The 23,235-nt window shown below is 45.8% G+C and overlaps 1 protein-coding gene and 1 long non-coding RNA gene across 2 annotated transcripts; one reads left to right on the top strand and one right to left on the bottom strand.

Moving 5' to 3' along the window:
- Positions 1-37: 37 nt before the first annotated feature.
- Positions 38-20,921, bottom strand: Ppt1 (palmitoyl-protein thioesterase 1). The gene is made up of 9 exons (NM_022502.3): positions 20,784-20,921; positions 15,267-15,376; positions 14,824-14,951; positions 13,441-13,511; positions 10,633-10,735; positions 5,320-5,410; positions 4,534-4,632; positions 3,085-3,156; positions 38-1,488 (listed from the first exon to the last, which is right to left on the bottom strand). The coding sequence occupies exons 1-9, from the start codon at positions 20,905-20,907 to the stop codon at positions 1,366-1,368; spliced, it is 921 nt and encodes a 306-aa protein (NP_071947.1). The 5' UTR covers positions 20,908-20,921; the 3' UTR covers positions 38-1,365.
- LOC120102972 (uncharacterized) lies at positions 5,407-15,688 on the top strand. Its single transcript, XR_005504976.2, has 3 exons — positions 5,407-6,792; positions 11,353-11,470; positions 14,741-15,688. It is a non-coding gene; the product is annotated as an uncharacterized LOC120102972 (long non-coding RNA).
- Positions 20,922-23,235: the final 2,314 nt, after the last annotated feature.

Raw genomic sequence — 23,235 nt, 5'->3', positions numbered from 1 at the left:
TACTGAGATGTAAAAATACTGAAAATGACACCAAGGATAAGAAACTATTCTTTATTTTTTTAAGACAACCTCAAAGCTATTTTCAGATCCTCCCACTTCCTCCCCATAACCCTCATCCTTTTATTTCACTAGGTTTGAGAAAGGAAAAGGAAAAACCAGCAGTGGGTGGATTCTGCAGGGCTAATGGTACTTTGACGAAAACAGTCATTTCTCCAAACCAGTCTCTATAGGAATCATCTAGAACATGCTGGGATCTTTTCAGGATGGGGGCTAAGGAGTCCATGTTCAAATGTAGGAAATGGTGGATCAGTGTTGTTTTTCTTTAACTGTCAGAATCATCATCAGTTTAATATGTGTTGATTTTTACTCTTTAGTCATTTTCTTGAACCCAGTCAGTAGCAGTTGGACGCATGCTGGCAAATAGGACGTAGGGTAGGATCGTCAAGGTCCATCTTTTCAGACTGTTCCTCCCATTGTTTGCAGTAGTGTAAGTGACATTTACGCTACTTGTAATATTAAGGACAGTTAGCCAAGAGTGCAGTGGCAAGACCAGCCACCTAGTTTTCACTTCTCCACTCCCGCACTATCCATGGTGTCTAAGACACACATTGCTGTAGGGGGTGGGGGTGCATGCCTTTAATCCCAGCACTCAGAAGGCAGAGGGGCAGGTGATTTCTGTGACTGAGTTCAAGGCCAGTCTGCTCTACATAGTGAATTGCAGGCCAGCTAGGGTTAAAAAGTGAGTGAAACCCTGTCTCAAAAAAGGGAAGAAAAGAAAAAGGACATTTCCTCTCCTAAGCAACCCTGCTGGTGGATCCCCCTTTTGGTGACTGAAGATTAAGGATAGAAGGTGAGCTCTGAGGGGGCATGTTGGTAGGCTTGTGGAGTGACTGCTAGGTGCCACTAGAGGGCAACACTAAAATAGGAAAACAGCTTTAAGAAATGATGTAGAAACATGCATGGCCCCCACAGCAATGTTGAGAAATTGCTTGTGTGAACATCTCAGGACTGGATACCATGAGGCTTTTATTTGCTCCAAATTTGTATGGGTTTTACCCTCAGAGCTTGTCTCTCTGCTTCACTTCACTTCACTTAGGCACAATTGCTGATCTGCAATAGCAGACTCCCCTTCCGTAAAAGAGAGCTTGACCATATCACATGGTTGTAAAGCAGTCTGCACGGTTACTAGCTAATTAAACTTGAATTCAACACCATATGGTGATAGCAGGCGGCAAAGGATAAGATTCAGATCTTAGATCTTTCCAAGCAGGGCATGTTAGATGATAACACGAGAGAAGGACTGGTTGCAAACTGGAGTTTGGAAGAGCTGTGGTGTCATAAACTCTGCTGCAAAGTGCAAGGGCTTCACTTAAGAAAAGGTATGATGTGGGCTGTAAACCACTCTTTAGATATTTGAAGGTGGTCTCCTTCCTTAGCCAGAAACACTAGCTTTCCTGCTTTGTCCATTTTCTTTAGCCCCAGGCGGTCCTGTAGAGAGAAAGGCCATAATGAATCCAAGAGGTTTACTGCAAGGTTTTAGACTAAACCAGTAGAATATGAACATTTACTCTCAAGATGCACACTTTTCCTCTGTATTAAAGTAGAGGTACACTGTTGAGGAAAAAATACCTTCTTTCAGATCTTTGTTTTGTTGTTTGTTTTTTGAGACAGAGTCTTGCTGTCTTCGTAACCCTAGCTGGCCTCGAACTTGTAGCAGTCCTGCAACAGCCTCTTGAGTGCCAGGATTTTAAGAATGTTTCAAACTGGTTCCTTCAGTTCGCTTCTAAGCATTAAAAATACATGTGCAAGGCCAACGTGGTGTCACAGCCCTTTAATTTCACCGTCTGGGAAGCCAGGCAGGGGGACCTCTATGGGCTCAAGGCTAGCCAGGACATTCAGGGCTACATGCTGTCTTTTAAGAAAGGAGAAAGAAAAATACTGCTGAGACTGTTTGATGTTCGCCCCGTTCCCAATCCCAGTAAGATGGGAGAAGTAGGTCAGGCCTGCTCCTGAGCTGCGCCCGTGCCTGTAGTCAGCTTTCTGAAAAGCACTGGGCGAGCACAGCTGACACGGAACGCCAGTGAGGTGCAGCTGAGCCAAAGGAGTCAGGCACACAGTGTCTTATGATCCAACATATCTGATTCTTAGGATAATGAGCTTGGGACATGTTAGACGCTTAAAGTGTCATCCCCAATAGCCAAGGTGCCAGTCTTTTCCTGGGAAGAGAAGATCTAGCATGCTAGGCCAGTGCCACTGCCTGTCTACCCTGGGTTTGAATTTCGCGGTAAGGAAGATCTTGGCTGTAATTTCCAAAAGCTGCCAGAACCTAGCTTCCCTTTATTTCTACCTCATCCAAACCAGGACACCACACACATGAAAAAAGCAGAGGGAAATACATCTCTGAAATTGGGGGGTGGAGGTGGCTGTAATAAAAGGTGGGTTGGATATGGTACTTGGGCATTTGTAAGTCTATCTCCAGTCTAAATAGTTTACGGCGAGCGGTAACTAGATGTGGTGAAATACTGCAGCTTCTGCTAGGCAGAGTGCCCAGTAGCCCCAGTTGAGAGACTGGTGGAGGAGCTCCCCTTGCAATGCCAGATTGATAGATTTAACCTTGGTGCTGGGGCACAAACCCAAAAACCATCATGTATGCTAAGCACATGCCTGCTACTGAGGCATACCCTCAGACCACCAAAGTCCACATCTCAAGGCTGCCATGACATTAACACCTCGCCCATGTCTGCATTTACTTAGAGGCTTCTGGGATTTGTAGTAAACTAACTCTGTAAGGGAAGCCAGTTCCAGAATTTTTTTTTTTTCAAAAATAAAACCTTAGAGTTGATGTTTCTCTTTTGTGTTTAAAAATCATGAGCGAGAGGTCTTAGGATCTAGTAAATATATCTATAAATCAACACCCAAGAAAGTTAGTGTGAAGACAGCCTACTGTGACCTAAGTCAGATAGCTTGTGAGCTCTTAGTATGCTCTAGGACAGACAAGGCAGGGGTATAGCCCCATTGAACACAGCAGCTCTAGGAATCAGGGTGGAGAGAAATAGTCCGTCTCCCAAAGCAGATCTCTGTTACCTCTGTGTAGAGAGTGGTCTCCTGGAGGGGAATGGTTTCCTTAGCTTGGCCACTTCTGTAAAATCCAAACCACTTCAGGAAAGAAGGAAAAAAAAAATAGGTCAGATCATGCACCCTGTACACTTTCAAAAATCATTTGAGGTTAGCTAGTACCTAAAACTACCAGCAAAATGAACACTGTAATGTATCTGACACAGCAAGCAAGAAGGAAGAGTGGGAATCAGGTTTTTGGTTAGGGTGACCTAGAACTCATCTGTGTGCTAGGTTGGTTTTGACCCTGCAAGCTATCTATCTGTTTGAGCCTTTTGAATGCTAGAGCTATAGGCCAGTGCCATCATACATAACAAAGATGTTCCTTGAGTTATCTCATTTTAAGGTTTGATCCTGAGGGATGAGCTGAGCCTCCTGAAGTTTTCCATTTCCCTGTAACTTGTGTTTCCTTCCTTGAGTGCATCAGCCCTGAAGGTCCCTGTGCAGCCCCAGTCATTCAAGGGGGAATACACAAGCCCCTTTCCCACGAAGCTCCCAGGCTAGCAGGCACAGAACCAATTCATTGTCTAGCACTGGGTCAGTAGACGTCTGCTAAGGCCAGATACAACTGCTTGGTTGTGGCTACTTGCCATTGTGATACAAAAGGAGCAACTGTGTGTGAGACTCGAGTAGGGATTCTCTAATGAAAAGCTTCTATGGACATGGAAAGTTGACTTTCATATAGTGTTCTCAGCTTAAAATACTTTAAATGTTTCTCTGTTTATATATGTAGAATTTCTGAGCTCACAGGCCACTCAAAAAATATAATTTAGCCTCTAGGTTGTCTTCCCCTGTGGTCTGACAGTGCGAACAGAGATTCAGTTGAGCTTGGGGACTTCAAAAGTGGAAGCAGCTGGCAGTTTCTCACTCCTGTCATCCCAGCATTCAAGAGGGCGAGGGAGAAAGATCACTTTTGAGTTCAAGGCCAGCCCAAACTAGGACTATTTCTCAGCCCAAAATCTGAGTAGGGATGTGTCCTAAAAGAATGCTGTTGTATTTGGCCTGAACAAAGAACAGGAGTGGTGAGATGGAGAAGCCAGTGAAAAGCTCTCAAAAGACAGGGCATGCGAGAGAGAGGCTTGGGACATTCAAGTATTAACAGGGGTGAGGAAGCTGGAAAGATTGGTAGCCAAGCTCAGGGTTTACAGATGGGGTTAGTGATTCTGAGTCTTTTTGGGTCACAGGTCTCTTTGAGAAGCTCATTAAAACTATAAACCCTTCTCCCACAGAATGTAACCACATAACTTTTTCATAAAATTCTGGGTGCAACTAGGGGATTGCAGCCGATTTGGTATTCATTTATGGGACACCTTGTTCATAGGTGAGGGCTGGTGGTGAGAACAGGTTTTGCCCAGAAAGCAGCTATAGTCTGTACATTGACCTCCTGCTATCTCTTGGTGCTCTGTGGACACATCTCACCTCAGAGTCTACAGGGTCCACGATGGAATCGTTAAAGAATTTCACCATCACAAACTTCTTGAGGGCCATCAGGTTCTCCTTGTAGGACTCATTGATATGCTGGAAGAAGAGGAGACAGTCATGCAGGGTCACTACTGTTAGTTCAGCCTTCCCTTAAAACCTGTCTGACTGGCCTGTCATCAGCCACGGGCTGGACTCGGCCATGAGTTCTGTCCTTTCTGTACTTTACTCATTAGGTCACAGGCTTCAAACCATGACAAAATAAACAGAATTCTGGGTTGTTCTGGCATCTGATTCTGTTTTTCTGTTTGTTATCTGCTTCAACTTTTTTGCCTAAAACAACAAACTCCCTCTAGTTGGCCATCATATAAAATGAACTGTTAAGTTTACCAGAATGTTCCAAACCATGCTCTTGCCTGGGCACAGTCTATGCCCTTCCCTGAGTCTCTCAACTAAGTCTTTTCTGAGAAAACCTGTCCTGAAGGGCCCCACCTGGAAGAATGTCATTTGTGAAGAGAGCAGCTGTAAATTTCCACATTGCCCAGGGGGCCACCTACTGTCATCTGTCAACATGAAGGAAGGGGAGGACTTCAGGGACAAGGAGAGCCAGCTGAGTCCCAGCCCAGCCACCCTAAAAGGAACTGAACCTCATGAGGACTGCCTTGTGTCACAAACAAAACCCATGGTTCTTGGCTTCTGCTCAGGGTACTTTTTGTAAATGGCCACTGCTGCTTTCTGATGACCAGAAAGGAATGCCTAACCATGGGGGCCTAGCTGGGTGCTTACCCTCTCTTGATTTATGTCTGCCAAGAAGATGCTGCAGTTTCGGTACACTTCCTCCTTGATGGGGTCATGCCAGTACTGTGCTTGCACCAGGCTGAGGAAGGAATGGAATGAAGGTGAAGGGTGCTGTCAGTCAGCATGCCCCAGTGCCTAGGCAACCGAGACTTCAGAGGGATGAGAAACCAAAGCCTCAAGTCCCATGCCTTCCCTTCTACGAGGGAATACTTTTTAGACCTGTCAACAAAACATCTGGCTGAGTGAATGACAGGCCATTTGGCAGACACAGAAAGGCCGAAGATTTGGGGAAGAGCTTCATCAATACTTGGCCTCCTACTACAGTGGTCCAGGCTGTCCCTTCTCACAGCCCTCCCTCCCTCCCTCTCTGATTCCTCTTCATCCCATAAGACTTAGCTGCTTTGCCTCTTCCTCTCTATTGTTATCCCTCTCCTCATCTTCCTCAGACTGCAGTGGAGACTGAGCCATCTCAGAGTGACTGAGTTACCAGAAGGACCCTCTCCAATCTGTTTATAAATGTGTTTGGAGCCGGATGTGGTGGTACCCGCCTGCAGTAGCAGCGCACGGGAGGCAGAGGCATAGGGTTCAGACGTCCAAGGATATCTTCAGCTACAGAGTAAATTTAAGGTCAGCCTGGGCTAACATGAGACCTTGTCGTGCCAAAAAAAAAAAAAGGATTTGGAAGTTCTAAGAAGTTTAATTTCACTGATACTTAAAAATTCAGTGCTAGGAGCTAAAGAGATGGCTTAGTGGTTAAGAGTACTGGCTCAGTTGGGGATTTAGCTCAGTGGTAGAGCGCTTGCCTAGCAAGCGTAAGGCCCTGGGTTCGGTCCCCAGCTCCCCCCCCCCCCCCAAAAAAAAAGAGTACTGGCTGCTCTGCCAGACAGAGGACCTGGGTTTGAGTTCTCCCTACTCACATGGTGACTCCAGTTCTTGGGGATACAGTGCCACCTTCTGGCCTCCTGGGTACCAGGCATGCATATGGTGTGAATACATACATGCAGACAAAACACCCAAACAGAATAAGAATATCTAGTATGTAAGTAAATTCAGGGTTAAAGGTAGAGTTCACAGATAATAGCATTTGTCTGACCTGCACACGACTCTGGGTTTGTTCCTCAGCACTGCAAACATAGAAATAAAAGTTCAACAGATCGTGAACATTTATAAATACTACCACTAGTCCTGACCTCGTCATGGCTTCAGCATTCCTGCTCACTACTTTTCCCCTATAGGACTATAAGGCCCTTGATAAGACAGGAAGATGCTCTATACTAAGGGTCTGCTGGCCCATACAGGGTGTGAGACAAGCTATGCTGGAGGCTGGAGTGATGAGAAGACTGCAGGGGATGAAAACACCACACAACTTTCCGGGGTGATTGATCATGGCTCAGTCAATAACGGAAAGCAATGGTGAGGAAGGTCTTTGGACCCAGCATTTCAGGAGACTGATGACTAAAGGTGAGCATGAGGCCAACCACCACCTAAGCTTTTGCCACCAAAATGAGACAGCTAAGCGAAAAGGACGGGAAGATGCAAGGGAAATTCCACTGTAAGGAGCTTGATGTCAGTGGTACAGCCCAGCGGAGGCCTGAGGGTGGGCAGAAGCAGAGGGGCCTGGGAGGAGAAGGTTTGTCAAGCAGAGAGGAGAACCAGTGTGCACTCTCACACTAACTTGTACCACTGAGGGGTAGATTGGAAAAGACTATCTGGTCTAAGTTACACCACAGCAGCAAAGGAAAGTCTACCCACTTTGGTGTTTTGAGACAGGGTTTCACTCTGTAGCCCAGGATATCCTCAAATGAACACACTTCCTGCCTCTGTGTCCCCAGTGCTAGGATTACAGGCTTAAACCACCACACCACTTACTTGGTTTGCTTTTATCAGGAAAGGTCTTGCTGTGTAACTCACTGGCCTGGTTCTCACTCACTGAGGGTCCAGTGGGGCCCTCAAACTTGCAGCAGCAAATGTGAGTCTCTTGTCTCACCCTCCTGAGCTCTTCTGGCATCATGGGTGTGAACCACCATGCTCTTTGAGGCTTTGGGGACCAAATAGTTAGGGAATTCCATTTATTTATTTTAGTGTGTATGTGTGGGTATATGTATGTGTTTGTTTAGGTGTGTATGTGTGGATGATCCTATTATTCTTGTGGAGATTGACACTGGGTGTCCTCTTTCTCTGCACCATATTCCTTGGGACAGTGTGACAGGCTGGCCGGACAGCAACTCCCAGAATCACCTTGTCTCTGCCTCCAAGGTCTGGGGTCATAGATACTTGCCACCACAGTCAGCTTTTTATGGAGGTGCTGGGCCCAGGTCCTTACGCTTGCACAGCAAGCATGTCAAACATTCAGCCACCTCTCGGGACCCAGGAATGCCTGTTTAAGTTTGGTTAGATTTGGTTTCCTTCTGGTCATCAGAATCCTCTCCCATCCAAAAGATGACCTGGCATGATGGCAGGGAGAAACCTCCCTTTTCCCACCCTTTCCCATTGTGTGTTATGCTGGCCACCTGTGCAAACGAGGCTCTCTCTGTTCGTACACATTTAAATAAAAGAAGCAGCAAACAACCTTACGAAAATTAAATGGTGGCTAAAAGTCAGTCTGTGCTACCAGCCGTTGAGGATTCAGAACGCACGACCCAGGGAGACTTAGTGCTGTGCTGTGTTGGCTCACAGGCCTAGCTCATCTACAGTGTCACACAACACCCCTCAAGCCGTCCCTCCTTCCAGCTGTCACTGCCTTAGCATCTCAGCCACTACTGTCTCTCACCTACTGTCTCTCTCGCACAGACCCTTAGGAGTCTCTTGTTTTCCTTTGAGCCCTCTCAGAATTCACTTTCTACAAAGCACTGGAGGCCTTCTGGAAACACGACCAAGTCACGCTAGTCTTCAGCTTAAAACCCCGTCAGCTTCAAATGCTGTTAGAGGGAGAACAGCATTTCTCAGTGCTCCTTTCCTGGCCAGTTCCTTCCAGGGTAGGGCCCTGACTTCAATTCTCCCAACTATCAGTTAAGTTACCCCAGCCCAGAACAAGCCTGACTTGTCCCTGCCTTGGTGCTGGCCATTCTCTTCTTAGCTGCTTCCACGTTCCTTCCATGTCCTCCTCACAGCCCAGATTAGAGGTTCTCATGTAGGAGACACCTCTCTCACTTGCCTGCCTGCGTCTTAGCAGACTCCATCGAAGGTGCCTGTTTCCCCTCCCCTACAGACTGAGACCAGGGTGCCCAGCTGCTTCCTATTCTGTGGTATCGAAGAAGCGTGCAACCAGATTCTGCCAGGGGAATTCATATTTGATGAAACTGAATGAAAGACTTCACAACTGCAACTAAGAGAGAAAACAGACGACAGCACCAGGGAGGGAAATAGAAAGCTCGGTGTTTTAAATCTAGCCCAACTACGATGACAGACCTTCTATTTAACAGGAATTCAGGCTGCACTAAATAGCATAGTCTCAACTTGCTTGACCTTGAAAATGACTCTCTAGTCAGGCATGTTACTAACCTCATGTCAGAGGGTTCAAAGTGCTCAGGGCTACACAGTTAGCCGATGACAGAACGAGGGCTCTCCAACAATCCCCAGGAGAACACAAGAGGCCATCTCCCTTTCCTTTCCATGTCTGCAGTGACTCTCCTCCTCCCCTTCTCTGGGTCGTTCCTTGGTATAGGCACACAAGTTTGCACTTAGCTAACAGCTTCCCTCAGATCACAGAGCTCTGCGTCGCTGCCTTCTGGGTGGGCATGCTGTCCCAGGATTTGGACTCTTCAGACCCACCCTGGTTGGGATCTATTCTTCATGCATATCAGGAATGCACAGTAGTATGCATTTTCTCCTGTCCTCGACACAGTACTCAGCAAGCCCTTTCAGTCTGGAAGCTCATGTGTGATAATGGCTTGGTATCTTCTTGGGTTACTTCCTCTTTTTTAAAGTTTTTCAAGACAGGATCTCTGTAGCCTTGGCAGTCCTGGAACTTTTAATGTAGAGCATGGTAGCCTCGAACTCACAGAGATCCAGTTGCCTCTGCCTCCAAAGTGCTGGGATTAAAGGAGGGTGCCTTCCCTCCATCTCCATCAAGAATTCTCCCTTAGGGGGGCTGGAGAGATGGCTCAGTGGTTAAGAGCACTGACTGCTCTTCCAGAGGTCCTGAGTTCAAATCCCAGCAACCACAGGGTGGCTCACAACCATCTGTAATGAGATCTGATGCCCTCTTCTGGTGTGTCTGAAGACAGCTGCAGTGTAGTTCTATATAATAAATAAATCTTAAAAAAAAAAAAAAAAGAAAAAAGAATTTTCCCTTAGTCTCTTCCTGCGGGGTTCATAACATTAGCCCTAAGTCTGGGCTGTCCAATTAAATTGCTGAGAGAGTAGATTTTGCATCTCCTGTCAAGGTCCAGGGTGGAAAAAAATATTCACTTGGATGTTTGAGTCAGGAAACTGGGGATTCAGAATGCTCCTGCCTCAGGTTTTCAAAAGGTTCTAGTTTGGCCCGCACACTTACCAAAACCTAACTTATCATACATCCCCCAGTCTCCAAGCTTTCCTGGGGCTCTAGGACTGCAGTGAGCCTTCTACGGAGGTAAAGCCTTTCAGCTGAGCCACAATAGTCTTACAGCTGTTCCTCTGTTTGTCCTTTCAAAAACATTTCTTCACTCCTCTCTTGTTCTCTGTGCCTTTTAAAGTCCTTTATTTTCTAATTTAGTTTTAATTAATTAATTAAATTATTTATTTTTTTAGACAGGGTTTTTCTGTGTAGCCCTGGCTGTCCTGGAACTCACTCTGTAGACCAGGCTGGCCTCTTATCTTACAGAGATTTGCCTGACTCTGTCCCTCTGTCCCTACCACTACATCAGGCCTGATTTCTTTCTTTCTTTTTTTTTTTTTTTAAGATTCGTTCATTTGTTTATTTTTAATTTTTTTTAAAGTTATTTTTTAAATGTGCACTGGTGTTTTGACTGCATATGTGTCTGCATACATGAGCATGCCAGATCCCAGGGAGCTGGAGGTACAGACAATTGTGAGCTGCCATGTCCGTTGCTGGCAATTGAACCCTGGTCCTCTAGAAGAACAGACTCTTAACTGCTGAGCTGTCTCTCCAGCCCCACATTTACTTATTTTTATATGTACAAGTTTTTTTCCTGTGTGTATGTCTGTGAACCATGTGGAGGCAATGCTCCTAGAGGCCAGAGGATCCCGGGACTAGAGTTATAAACTGCTGTGATACCTTTAGCCACTGCTCTGGAGTTACGGAGTGCGCATGCCAGCAGAGCACTCTACAGTCTGGACCTGACAGTTAGCTGCACTCACCGTTCTTGCACAACTTTGGAGTAAGCACCAGCGTTAAGTGACTTCCTGATGAAGTCACAGATATGAGAACTCTCTCCTGGGCATCGAGGGAGTCCAAAGACACCTGTGTAGGAAAAGACAACCAGGCATTACTCTAATAATTATATACTGAATGCGACTGTAGCAGGCACTGCGGAACTGGAAAAATAAAGAAGTCCAAGTGCTGCGAACTAGCAGCACTGCCAGCTCCCTCCTGGCACTCTCCCGGGGACCTCTGCCCCAGCCTCACCCATCTATGGCTGTTACACACAGCAAGCACATGGTTGCCTCATCCTCTTTCTGGGGAAATCATATGGTTCCATGTCCCCATTCCCCTCCCAAGCCATACTTTCATGGGTGCATTTCCTCTTCCTGTGCGAATGACTTTTGATACCTAGTATAGCGCAAAGGTTCCATGGATTGTTACTACCCTGTGTTGTTTAGGGAGAGAGAAAATAATCTGTACACCAACAATACAGATTCAATCGTTCCTTGAATCGTTACCTCTGCCCTCCCTTGCCACCCCTTCCCTTTCTCTTTTTTTTTATAAAGATAGGGTAGGGGCTAATAAACCCAAGCTGAACTCAAAACTTTGAGGATGATCCTCCTGCCCCCAATCCCTAAATTCTGGGATTCTAGGCACACACAAACACCATGGCCTTTCCCAGAATAGTTCTCATCTGTGGATCTTTGAACACACAGATATGGAGCACCTTGGGTTGAGAAGGCCAAATGTGAGCTGGGGTGCAGCTCTGTGGTACAGTTCTTGCCTCACCATGTGGAGACCCTGTTTTATTACCGGCAAGACACACACGCATGGGTATGTACATGCACAGTACATGTGCGAGCACGCGCATGCACACACATACACAAAGGGAGGGAGGAAGAGAGGGAGAGCTTGCCATCACCACAGTCACAGGCCACTCTTTGACGTGTGACTTCAGCACCTGCGTTTCCTGTTAAGTGCACCTCTCACTCTCCTCACAGAAGCTTCTCTCTGCAGTAGATGGAGACTACCACAGTAGACCACAACTGGTCAAAATGCAGAGAACAACTGTTCATGAGGTGCCCAACTGACAAGCCAGTGTAGGTGGGGGAAATCTCATGGGGGCCCCACCCCTAAATGAAGAATTACAGGCACTTATGACCAAGAGAGAATGAGACTTCAGGGATGAGCCCTGGTAGGTTGTCCAATCCTAAGTACATCTGAGCAACACTAAATGGCCTCAGCAGGCCATGCACACACACACGCACACACACAAACACACACACAATCTATATATGTGCACACTGATAATAATTAAAGAAGAGGCCATAAATTTGGGAGGAAGTAGGAGGGGCCAGGGGGTCAAGGACTGGAAATGCTGTGAATATAATACATAAATATGAAATAAAGCTTTTAAAAAATTAAAAAAAAATTGCTGGGCAGTGACACACACCTTTAATCTCAGCAGTCAGGAGGCAGGTGAGTTCGAGGCCAGCCTGGTCTACAGAGTGAGTTCCAGGACAGTCAGGGAGGCTACCCAGAGAAACTGTCTCAAAAAACTAAAATAAATACATAAAATAAAAAGAACATTAAAGCCTGCACCCAAGCTTTAATTTTTGTTGTCACACATGTTGACGATAACATACAGCATGAGAGGAGTTCTAATCCGGTGGCACACCTGTTCTCTCAAATGGGCATTTCTAAGTGGCAGTAAAGGTGAGATCAAACAGCTTACACCCTGGTTAATGTCAGTAGTACAGCACGTCAGAGAAGGCCATTGTCCCTTTTTCTGGTAGTGCTAGGGTAGAACCCAGGACCTTGCACATTCTGGACAACTGGATCACCACCAGGCGGCATGCACAGCCCAACTTTTGCAAGTCCTCAACTATTAACTTGCTGGATGGGACTCTTTCCTCTATGAATCTTATCAGTGAAGTAGAAGAGATGGCCATCAATGATTGGCCTGTGCTGCAGAGCTTTGCAATCCGCAGATCCCTACTCCCTCCTTGGTGATGGTTACTTTGTTCCATTATGTAGAAATGGGATGTCACAAGGGTGGCAGACTGTAGTGTACAAACCAAACTCCTACGTCTTTTCTTCTTTTCTTTCTTTCTTTCTTTTTCCTTTTCGAGACAGGGTTTTTCTGTGTAGCCCTGGGTGTCCTGGAACTTCATCTGTAGACCAGGCTGACCTCGAACTCACAGAGGTCTACTTGCCTCAGCCTCCTTAGTGCTGGTGTTCAAGGCATGAGCCCCTACCACCCGACAATACTACATTTAAAAAAAGCAAGTAGGCAAGGCTGTGACTTCTCAATGGTTAGGAGCAGGAACAGCTCTTGCAGAGGACCTGAGTTACGTTCCCAGCACCCATGCAAGGTGGCTCACAATACCCATGACTCCAGCTCCAGGGAAATGTAATACCTCTGTTCTCCTCACATCCCCCATATATGTAACTAAATTAAACACATACATAGACACGCACACACACGCATGCATGCACACATACACACACGATGGGTATGCATGCCTATGACCTCAGCATCTGGCTGGCTGAAGCAGAAGAACTGCTTAGAGTTTGAGGATAGCCTGGGCTATCTAACAAGATGGGGGTGGGGAGGGCAAGGGGGAAAGAGAGAAAGAAAGAAAGAAAGAAAGAAAGAAAGAAAGAAAGAAGGAGAGAGAGGGGGTAGGAAGGAAGGAAGGAATAAAGAAGGAAGAATGAAAGAAAAATGAAATACAAAACATCAGATGGACATGGGTTGGGAAAGAGGAAGAGAATCATGGGAATAAAGAGGTGACCGTTACCTTGATGTTGTCCCCCAACTGAGATCAGGGTCATCATGGGAGGTGTTGGGCATCTCTGAGCCACTGCCCTCCTGGAGAAATCAAGGGTGGCTGTTAGCTCTGATAGTCAGGTTAGACTATTTCAATAGTCACTTCACAGACTGAGCTATTTAATACCCCATGGGTCTCCAAACCACAGAGTTACAGGATCTTCCTCTTCTAAGGCTGAATATATATCTTATTTCATAAACAATAAATGAAGAGAGGCTGGGGAGATGGCTAAGTCTGTGAAGGACTTGTCATGCAAGCATGAGGAACTGAGCCTGGATTGCATGCTCCCCCTTAGGAAAGAAAAAAAAAAAAAAAAAAAAAGAAAAGGCTTGGCACGACAGTAATCCAGAATATCAGCACATGGTGGGTACAGATAGAACGCCCCTGGGGCTGGCCAACAGCCAGCCTTTTAATACTGAGCTCCAGGTTCATGGAGAAATCCTTTCTCAGTGATGATGACGATGAGGACGACAATAATATAATGTTGACTAGCAAGGGTTAAGCACTCCGTGCCAAGCCTGATGACTAGATTTTGACTCCTGGGCCCCACATGGTACAAGGGGAGAACTGACTCCTCAAAGTTGCCTGTCTTCTCTTCTGACCTACACACACACACACACACACACACACACACACACACACACACACACACACATGCATGTGCACACATGCGCACATACACACACACACAATTTTTTTCAAGTTAAGCCACGTGGTGGTGGCGTACATGTTTAACACCAGCACTTGGGAGGCAGAAGCAAGTGGATCTCTTGAGATCCAGGCTAGCTTGGTCTATTATATAGTTAAGTTCCATGATAGCCAGGGATACACAGAAACCCTTTCTCTTAAACTCCCCACCCCCCAAAAATAATTAGTTAAAAAGTTAAAATAAGGGCGGGAGACAGATGATTCGATGGTTAAGAGTGTTGGCTACTTTCAAAGGACTCAGGCTTGACTCCCAGCACCTACGATGAGTCACTCATAACTACTTGTAAAAAGCTCGAGGTGAGCTGATGCTCTCTCTCTGGCCTCTGTGGGCACTGCACTCACATGTGCACATACCCCGACAAGCACATAATTGATAAAAATGTAAAACCTTTAAAAATTTTTCTAAAAGACGAAGGTGGAGAGTAGCTGAAGACACTGAACACTGACCTCTGCCCTCCACACACATGCTCACACATCCGCACACATACAGAAAGAAAGAAAGAGAGTGCCACAAAGCTTTTTACATAGCGACATTTTAAGACTAACTTCCTTTCTTTGACAGGGGAAGATACCAAAGTCAATTCATCTGAACAGAGGAAACACCGATTCCTTGTAACTGGTACCATGGAACAGGAAGGTACTTACAGGAACTGGCCTCCCTGGGAGAAGCCAATAGCATTGTATCCGTGTTGCAACTTAGGATCCTTTTCCAGAATCTGACATGCCATTCCGACTTGGAGGTTGACATTCAAGAAGAAGCTGTTCTCCACATCCTAAAAGAGAAGTAGAGAGGAGTGAAAAGAAGGACCTTGTACATGAATAGCATCTTCTCTGAGACAGGGGCTTACACCCTCACATGGCCACTAGACACAGCTGAGCAGGATGGGACAAGCCTGTAGACCAAGCACTCGGGAGGATGAGCTGGGAAGATCAAGTTCGAGGTCAGCCTGTGCTACAGAGCAAAAGCCTACACCCCAAATAAAATAAAACTAAACCAGCGGGACTATGGTTTGCTGCTAAAAATGCAAGGTGGGCTGTTCAAATAGCACTGTCTTTCAAACCCCTCAGAGAATGGCCTGGGATCTTACCTCCACCATGTTCTTCCCAATCTCCAGAGACAGGACGTAAATCCCTGGTATTTCCTTTTCAACCATCTTTTTAATGCTACCCATGCTCATGGGGTTACAGCAGCTGTCCCCTGGCCGAGAAAAACAACGGTGGAAATTCATGAATGGAAACATTATTTAAGAAACAAAACCCTTTTATGTCTCAAACTGAAGGGCATGAATGAATGAGAAAGGAGAATGGAGAGAACTTGTAAACACTGGTCTGATGCCGGCCTTCTCCACCTTTTCCTACACAGCACCCTTCTCACTTTAGAAATTCTTAACGCTACCTTGGTTATATGGGTGCATAAAGTGTATATACAAATCGAACATTTACTGATAATGAATCATAAAGAGATTTACTGTAAGATAACTCTTTGGCATATAATAAATTTTTTACCATTTTTAAGGGTGAAATTAATTTTACAAAATGATGAACATTGTACTTGTTTATTTTTACATAAAGAATTACATCTTCATCTCAGCATGGTAGGTCACTGTCTACACCAGCACTCAGGAGGCAAAAGCAGGCAGAGGTCTGTAAATTTGAGAGACCAGACAGGTCAACATATTGAAACCCTAGCTTTACATTTAAAAAGAACTGAGGGCAGTGGGATGGTGGTACTTGATATACACTCACATAGGCACACACATATACACAAAAATAAAAATAAATGATTTTAGAATAAAAGAAATAGAAGAGGCTAGAGAGAATGGTCTGCAGTTCAGAGCACTTCCAGAGCTTCTCAATTCAGTTTCAGAACCCATGTTGGGTGCCTCACAACTACCTATAACTATAGCTCCAGGGATCCAGTGATGCCCTCTTCTAGCCTTCATGGGCATGCACACACATATGGTGACACACACACACACATACACACACACAATGTCACATGCACACATATGGTGACACACACACACACACACACACACGGTCACACACACAATGTCACACACATACACACATATGGTGACACACACACACATACACACACGGTCACACACACACACAATGTCACACACACATACACAATGTCACACACATACACACACATATGGTGACACACACACACAATATCACACACATACACGGTCACACGCACACACAATGTCACACATATGATGACACACACACACACACACACGGTCATACACATACACACGGTCAGTCACACATACACACACACATATGGTGTCACAAACACACACACAAGGTCATATACATACACAAGGTTACACACATGCACACACACATATGGTGTCACACACACACACACACACACACACACACACACACACACACACATCCCACACAATTTTTCTTAACCTTAGAACATAAATTGGGAAAGGATACAAAGACGCTTCTCTAAGAAGACAGAAAACGGTCAATAGACTCGCCGTTGACAAAATGCAAGCTAAAACAATCCATGCCCACCGACACTGCTTAAAAAACAACAATGTTGTTAGGCGGGGTATTGCTACATAATCCTAGCTGAACTAGAACTCTCCACCTAGACCAGTCTGGCCTTGAACTCAGAGACACCTGTCTACCTCTGTCTCCTCAGGGCTGAGATTAAAGGTGTGTACCACCATATCTGGCAAAAAATAACATTTCAAAAATTAGTAAGTAAGTGTTGGTGGGGACACGGGGAATGAGGTGTGCTTGTATCCTGTTATGGAACTGTACCAATGCAATCTCTGTGAAAAGCCTGGCAATGACTCAAAACAAAAGCTTAGCAACTGGGTAGCTGCAGTGCACGCCTTTAATCCTAGCGCTCGAGATGCAGAGGCAGAGGCAGGTCGATCTCTGTGAGTTCGTTGGCGAGGACAGCCTGGTCTACAGACTGAGTTCCAGGGTGGCCAGGGCTACATAGAGAAACCTTGTGTTGAAAAACAAATAAATAAACAAACAAAAAATGAAGCATGCAATTTTCAAACGACCCAGCTACTCTACTCCTACTAGACAACGAAGAAAAGTGAAGACACAGAGATAAAACCTTACACGGATATCTAAAGCGGTGTTGTTGGTAATAGCTTAAAGGCAGAAAAAAAAAGCCAAATGTCCATTACTGGATAAATAATCTGTGGAATCGACATACAATGGAACACTATTCACTCATAAGTAGAAATGAAGGGCTGACACATGCTACAACTTGGATGAACCCCAAAGCATGTTCCGTAAAATAATCCTGCACAAAAGACAAATTATCCAATACCTTTTACCTGTTTTGTCCAGAATAAGACACCTTCACAAGCATGGAAAATAGGCTGGAGGTTAGGAGCGAGAGGATGGGGAAGAAAACAATGACTTAACCCATATGGAAGGTTTCCAGGGTGCTGACAAGTTCTGAAACTACAAGGAAGCCTCGGCTTGTGAACAGGCCCAATGCCACAGAATTGTGCACTGAAAACTGTGAACCTGGTGATACATGAGTTTCAAGTCAACGGTAACTGACAAAAGAACACAAGTTTAAGCTCTGTCTAGCAGGCGCTGAGATGCTTCAGAAGGCCACGTGGGGCTGGAGAAGTAGCCCTGCTGAGAGAGTGTTTGCCCAGGATGCACTAGGCCCTGGGGAGGCCCCCTAGGACTGCATAAACCAGACAAGAAGTGTACAGATACGGTTCTAGCACGTTGAAGGCAGAGAGAGAAGAATTAGGAGTTCAAGGTCATCCTCAGTTTCTTGGTAAAGTTTGAGGCTAATCTGGGCTGCATGAGTCCCTGTCTTAAAGCAAAAGAAAGGGCTGGAGAGATGGCTCAGTGGTTAAGAACACTGACTGCTCTTCCGGAGGTCCCAAGTTCAAGTCCCAGTGACCATATGGTGGCTCACAACCATCTATAATGAGCTCTGATGCCCTCTTCTGGTGTGTCTGAAGACAGCTACAGTGTACTTACATATAATAAATAAATCTTAAAAAAAAAAAGCAAAAAAGAAAGAAATAGAAAGAAAAAAGAGAAGGCAGGCATAGTCTCACACATCTGTAACATCAGGGATCAGAATGAAGGTCTGGTGACACACAACTGTAAGGTCAGAGACCAGGATGAAAATTCAAGAAATATCTGAGGCACAAAATTTAATCAAACGGTTGTTGTGAACTTTGGGAAACTGCTGACCTCCAACTTGTATAAATTTGGGAGTGAGAGCCTTGGAGCTCAGAGTCTCAACCTTGTCCTAAATTGTTTCCTTTCCCAAGAACAACCAGAACTAAAAACAGGAAGCCAATGGACCACTGAGTAGAAATGTGGGCTGATATGGTGTTCACTTTGCACTTGAATGGGAAGGTTAAGGAGAAAACACTCTGCCTTAGAGAAGCTTCTATTTCTCTCCTAATGCCATCCACCAAGTTGTGATGAATAAGGACCAAAGGAGGCCTTGGCTACATAGTTGATAGCTTGGCCTACAAAAGATACAGTTTCAAAAAAACAAAACAAAACAGACAGGCCAAGTGAGCCCAGCATATTTGCACATGCCTATAATCCTAGCTCTTTGGGGGCTGTGGGAGAAGGGGTAAGATCAGAAGTTCAAAATCATTCTTGTCTAGACAACAAATATAAATTATGAGCTAGCCTGCACCAAATGAGACCTTGTCTCAGCCGAAAATCTAGGTCTGTAATGGTGCAGGGGTTACATGCCACACACACACACACACACACACACACACACACACACACACACACACACACAAAGAAATAATAAAAAAAGACCCTCAAATTAAACTTAGCAACACACCAAAACAATAACGATGCACCCTTTAAGTTACTAAGTCCAAAAGCAGAACCTCTATTTCTTTTGTTTTGAGACAGGGTCTGGCTAGGATCCTATTCTGAGCTTCTTGAGGGCAGCAAGTATCAGTGTGTGTTACTTTGGTTTAAAAAAAAATGACTTCACACACACATCCCAAGTGTGTTCACTCTCCATGCAATCCCATCTTCATCAAACAACTTCACTTTCTAATTGTCCGAGCCAAAACTGGTGGCGTCATCTCTGCCCCTTTCATCTCTAATGCCACATCTAATCCTTTGGTGCCATACTCCATGTTACCACACGGCTGTCGCCATACGGCTCTGAGCCACAGGCAGATCTCGGGCTTAAGGTCTGCAGTGTCCCCTTCCAGTCCCGTGACATCTACAATCTATTCTCAACACAGCAACTACAACAGAAATGTGGACACTGGTGGGAAAAGACAGGTTCTCATGCTTTTAACCCATAAAGTATGACCGTATACAGTCTCCCTCCTCCCTTTCTATAGTCCTGGAACGAGCCTGGCCTTGGCTCTGATCCCTCATCACCTTATCCCAAGAGAAAAAGAAACAACTGAATAGCTACAGGATAAAGACAGCGACTCTCTAGGACAAACAGGCCACTGAGCTGAATTTATATAGGGAATCTCTCTAAGACTCTTCAAGAAAACGCATCTTCACAGCTAATAAATCTGAGCTCCCCCAAAACATGCCTGTTGTTGTCTCTGTTGACAAGGAGCCTGAATTTCCTGATCTCAGCTGACTGTTCCCAATCCCTTTCTTTCTAATGACAACTTCTCCCAGACCTCACAGACACAGCTTGGTTTCAGTGACCACTTGAGGGGTCTACATGTCCATTTATTGTCACAAATAGAAAGATCCTTTCACTTTTAATTTTAATTATATGGTCTTCCCATGTAGCTCTGGCTGACGTGGGACTTGCCGTGTAGATCATGCAGGCCTCAAACTTGGGGTGTTCCTCCTGCTTCTGCCTCCTGAAAGCCCGGGGAATTACTTTCCTAAACAAGCTCTTGGCAGTCACTGGTTAGCACAATGGGTTTAGAAACATTCTTTACAAATGTAAAGTAGGTACGTCTTGCTATTCAAGTCCTCACCCGTTTGAGTCCAATTCCACCTCACACTAGTCTTAAAAGCCCCAGCCTATGTGCGCACCCTCTCTTCCCTTGCTCCCTCTGCTTCTGCTACACTGATCTGGACAATGAGATACCAAGCTAGGGGACTTTGCATCTGCTACTCCCCTGACCACACATCCATATAGGCTCTAACTTCTTCCAGGTGTTATGCCTGTTTTCACTGCACCCACGGCCATTTGACAAGTTCCCCTTATTTCGTTAGGTTTTCCCCCACTGGAAAGCAAGTTCCAGAAAGATGAAGAATGCTTCATGCTCAGGTGGAGCTGGTGCTGCGAGGTAACTGTGTGAAGGACATGCAGGTGCTGGTATTCAGATGTGAAGGAATGAAAGCCTGAGTGTGCTGCCCAGCTCTGCAGGGACAGGCTGGCGGGACTGTGCGATGTTGCAGGCTGATGCTACCGCAGCTAGGATTTTAACAAAGCATAAACCCAGCAGTGCACGATACTTCCTGAGCACTCACTAAAGACACCTGTCTCCCTTGCCGTCAGCGCAAAACAGCCCCCAAATCCGAAAACGCTAGAGTACGAGGATGCTGTGGAATCCCTACATCCCTTCCGGTCTAAGAACCGAGGCGGGAAAAGGATGCCTCCGTCCACACCCACTCACCCATCCCATGCCAGATCACCAGCGGTGGTGGAGAAGGTGGGTCCAGATGTCCCAGGGCCCAGGCGGCGCAACACCAAGGAAGCAGAGCCGCAGCTAGCAGCCTCCGGTAACCGGGCGACGCCATCTTAGCAATCACATGACCGCGAGCAGGGACTGTGGACCAAGGCAATTCCGGTGGCCACGCCCCCGCCGGGCTCAGCAGCCTGACATTGACGTTCGCTTTGCTTAACACCCACCGGACTAACTGTATAAGGGCTTCCCATCTTTTATCTGATCTTATGTGCTGCTCTCATTTTACACCCAAGGACGCCTAGGTGACAATTTTTTTTCCTACGAAATTGTGTCTCCTCTTTCAGCTGTGTATTAGCAGACAAGAGCTGTTTATTCTCTAACAAATCTGTCATTTGCATGTTATCTTATTTTAATTCTGTGTGTGGATGTTTCATATGGGTGTGCCATGCGTGCTATAGCGCTTGTGTGGAGGTCAGGAGAGCAGCTTGCAGGAGTGGCTTCCCACCTCCCACTCTGTCAGTCTGAGGAATTGAACTCAGGTCATCTGTCTTGTCTGCAGGTACTTTTCTCCCAGGAGACTATTTTTATTTTAGTGTGTATGTAGATCCCTGTGAGAAATTAGGAAAGGTCCACAGAGGCAGAAAACTCTTCAGCTCTGTGCTGTAGTACTTAATGTTGGGACTGGGGAAGGGAGAGACTTGATTTTCACTCAGGGCAAGTTATATCATGGTGAGTTTTGTTTTGGATCAGAAAGCTCAGATGGGGTTTCAACAGACAAAGATGTAATTAGGGAGGAGGAAGTTTGAACTCCCGAGGGGGTGAAGTATCTTATCGAAGATCTAGTCAGGGGAGGATGGAGAAATGGGTCAGTGGTTAAGAGCACTGACTGCAGGGGTTGGGGATTTAGCTCAGTGGTGGAGCGCTTGCCTAGGAAGCGCAAGGCCCTGGGTTCGGTCCTCAGCTCCGGGGGGGGGGGGGGGGCGGGGGGGGGGGAGAAGCACTGATTGCCCTTCCAGAGATCCTGAGTTCAGTTCCCGGCAACCACATGGTGGCTCACAACCATCTGTAATGGGATCTGATGTCCTCTTCTGGTATGTCTGAAGACAGCTACAGTGTACTCATATACATAAAATAAATAAATCTTAAAAAAAAATCAAAAAATCTAGTCAGGCCTTCTAGGCTGTCATGGACTCTTTGGCATTTCGTGTACTAGGAAAATGGGGAAACATAGCCACTTCCTATCTGGTTTATTATAGCCAGAGGCTCTTGCCTTTACCCTACATCTTTTCTAGATTCTCTCAGTGCAACCTCAGTGTTTCACTGACGGTGTCAAACATTTTTCCCTCCCAAAAAAACATTAAGATTGTTTAGGTGAATCTGTTAAATGGGGTGTATTTATGGCACAGTGGGACTCTCTGCCACCAGCTTGTAGAGAGCAACATATGAAAACTCCAGAAGAATAGCCGGTCACACACCCACACGAAACCCTTCTGTACCCCATCACCGAAACTAGTAGTTACTTAGTAATTGAAAAGCCAATTAAAACACAGGCTTATGATGCATTATACAGTGCACAGTGATAAGCTTTGGGCCAGCAAGATTGCTCAGTTGGATAAAACAATGGCCACTAAGCCATTCCAGATCCTTTCCTCCAGAGACTATGATGGCCTGAAGATAAAAACAAAACAAGTTGTACAAGTTGTCTTCTGAGCTCTACACACAGACAGTCACATGTCCCCATAGAGACACAAAAGCACACAAAGTAAACAAATAAATCATAATAAAAACAAGGAAAAGAAGAAATAGGCCCAGGGCTAGGGAGACAGCTCTGTCGTTAAAGTGCTTGTTGCATAAACGTGAGAACCTAGGTTGGAGCCCACACCCACAGGTGTAGGGAAGTGCACCTGTAATCCCAATGTGGGGGAGGTGAAGACAAGGGGATCCCTGGGGCTTGTCGGTCAGACAGTCTAATCAGGTCACCAGGTTCCAGGTTTAGTGGGACAAGAGAGGGATTAAGAAAGAAACCAGATAGGTCTCAGTTGCCCGAGTTGGCCTGGAATTTTCTATGTTTCTATGTAGCTGTGAATGACCTTGAACTCTTGCTTCTCCTGTCCCTGCCTCTAAAGTGCTGGGATTATAGGCCTGGGCCACCATTTTTTTACTTTATACATTGCTGTATGATTTGTATTTTTACAGAGTGGATGCATAGCAAAGCTCACACTGTGTGTGTGTGTGTGTGTTTGTGTGTGTGTGTGTGTGTGTGTTGTCATGTGACAGAGTGCATATTAAGAACAGAGGATGTCCTCAGGTGTCATTCCCCAGGAGCCATCCACTTATTTTGTTGAGGCAGGGTCTCACTGGCCCAGAACTTGACAAGTAGCCTGGCCAGAGATCCCCAGGGATCTGCCTGTCTCTACCTGCCCAGTGCTGGGATTATAAG

Source organism: Rattus norvegicus, chromosome 5 (genome assembly GCF_036323735.1).
Source record: "Rattus norvegicus strain BN/NHsdMcwi chromosome 5, GRCr8, whole genome shotgun sequence".
Classification (NCBI taxonomy): domain Eukaryota; kingdom Metazoa; phylum Chordata; class Mammalia; order Rodentia; family Muridae; genus Rattus; species Rattus norvegicus.
Note: the sequence above shows the minus strand (reverse complement) of the source record. Positions and strands in the feature narration are given on the sequence as shown.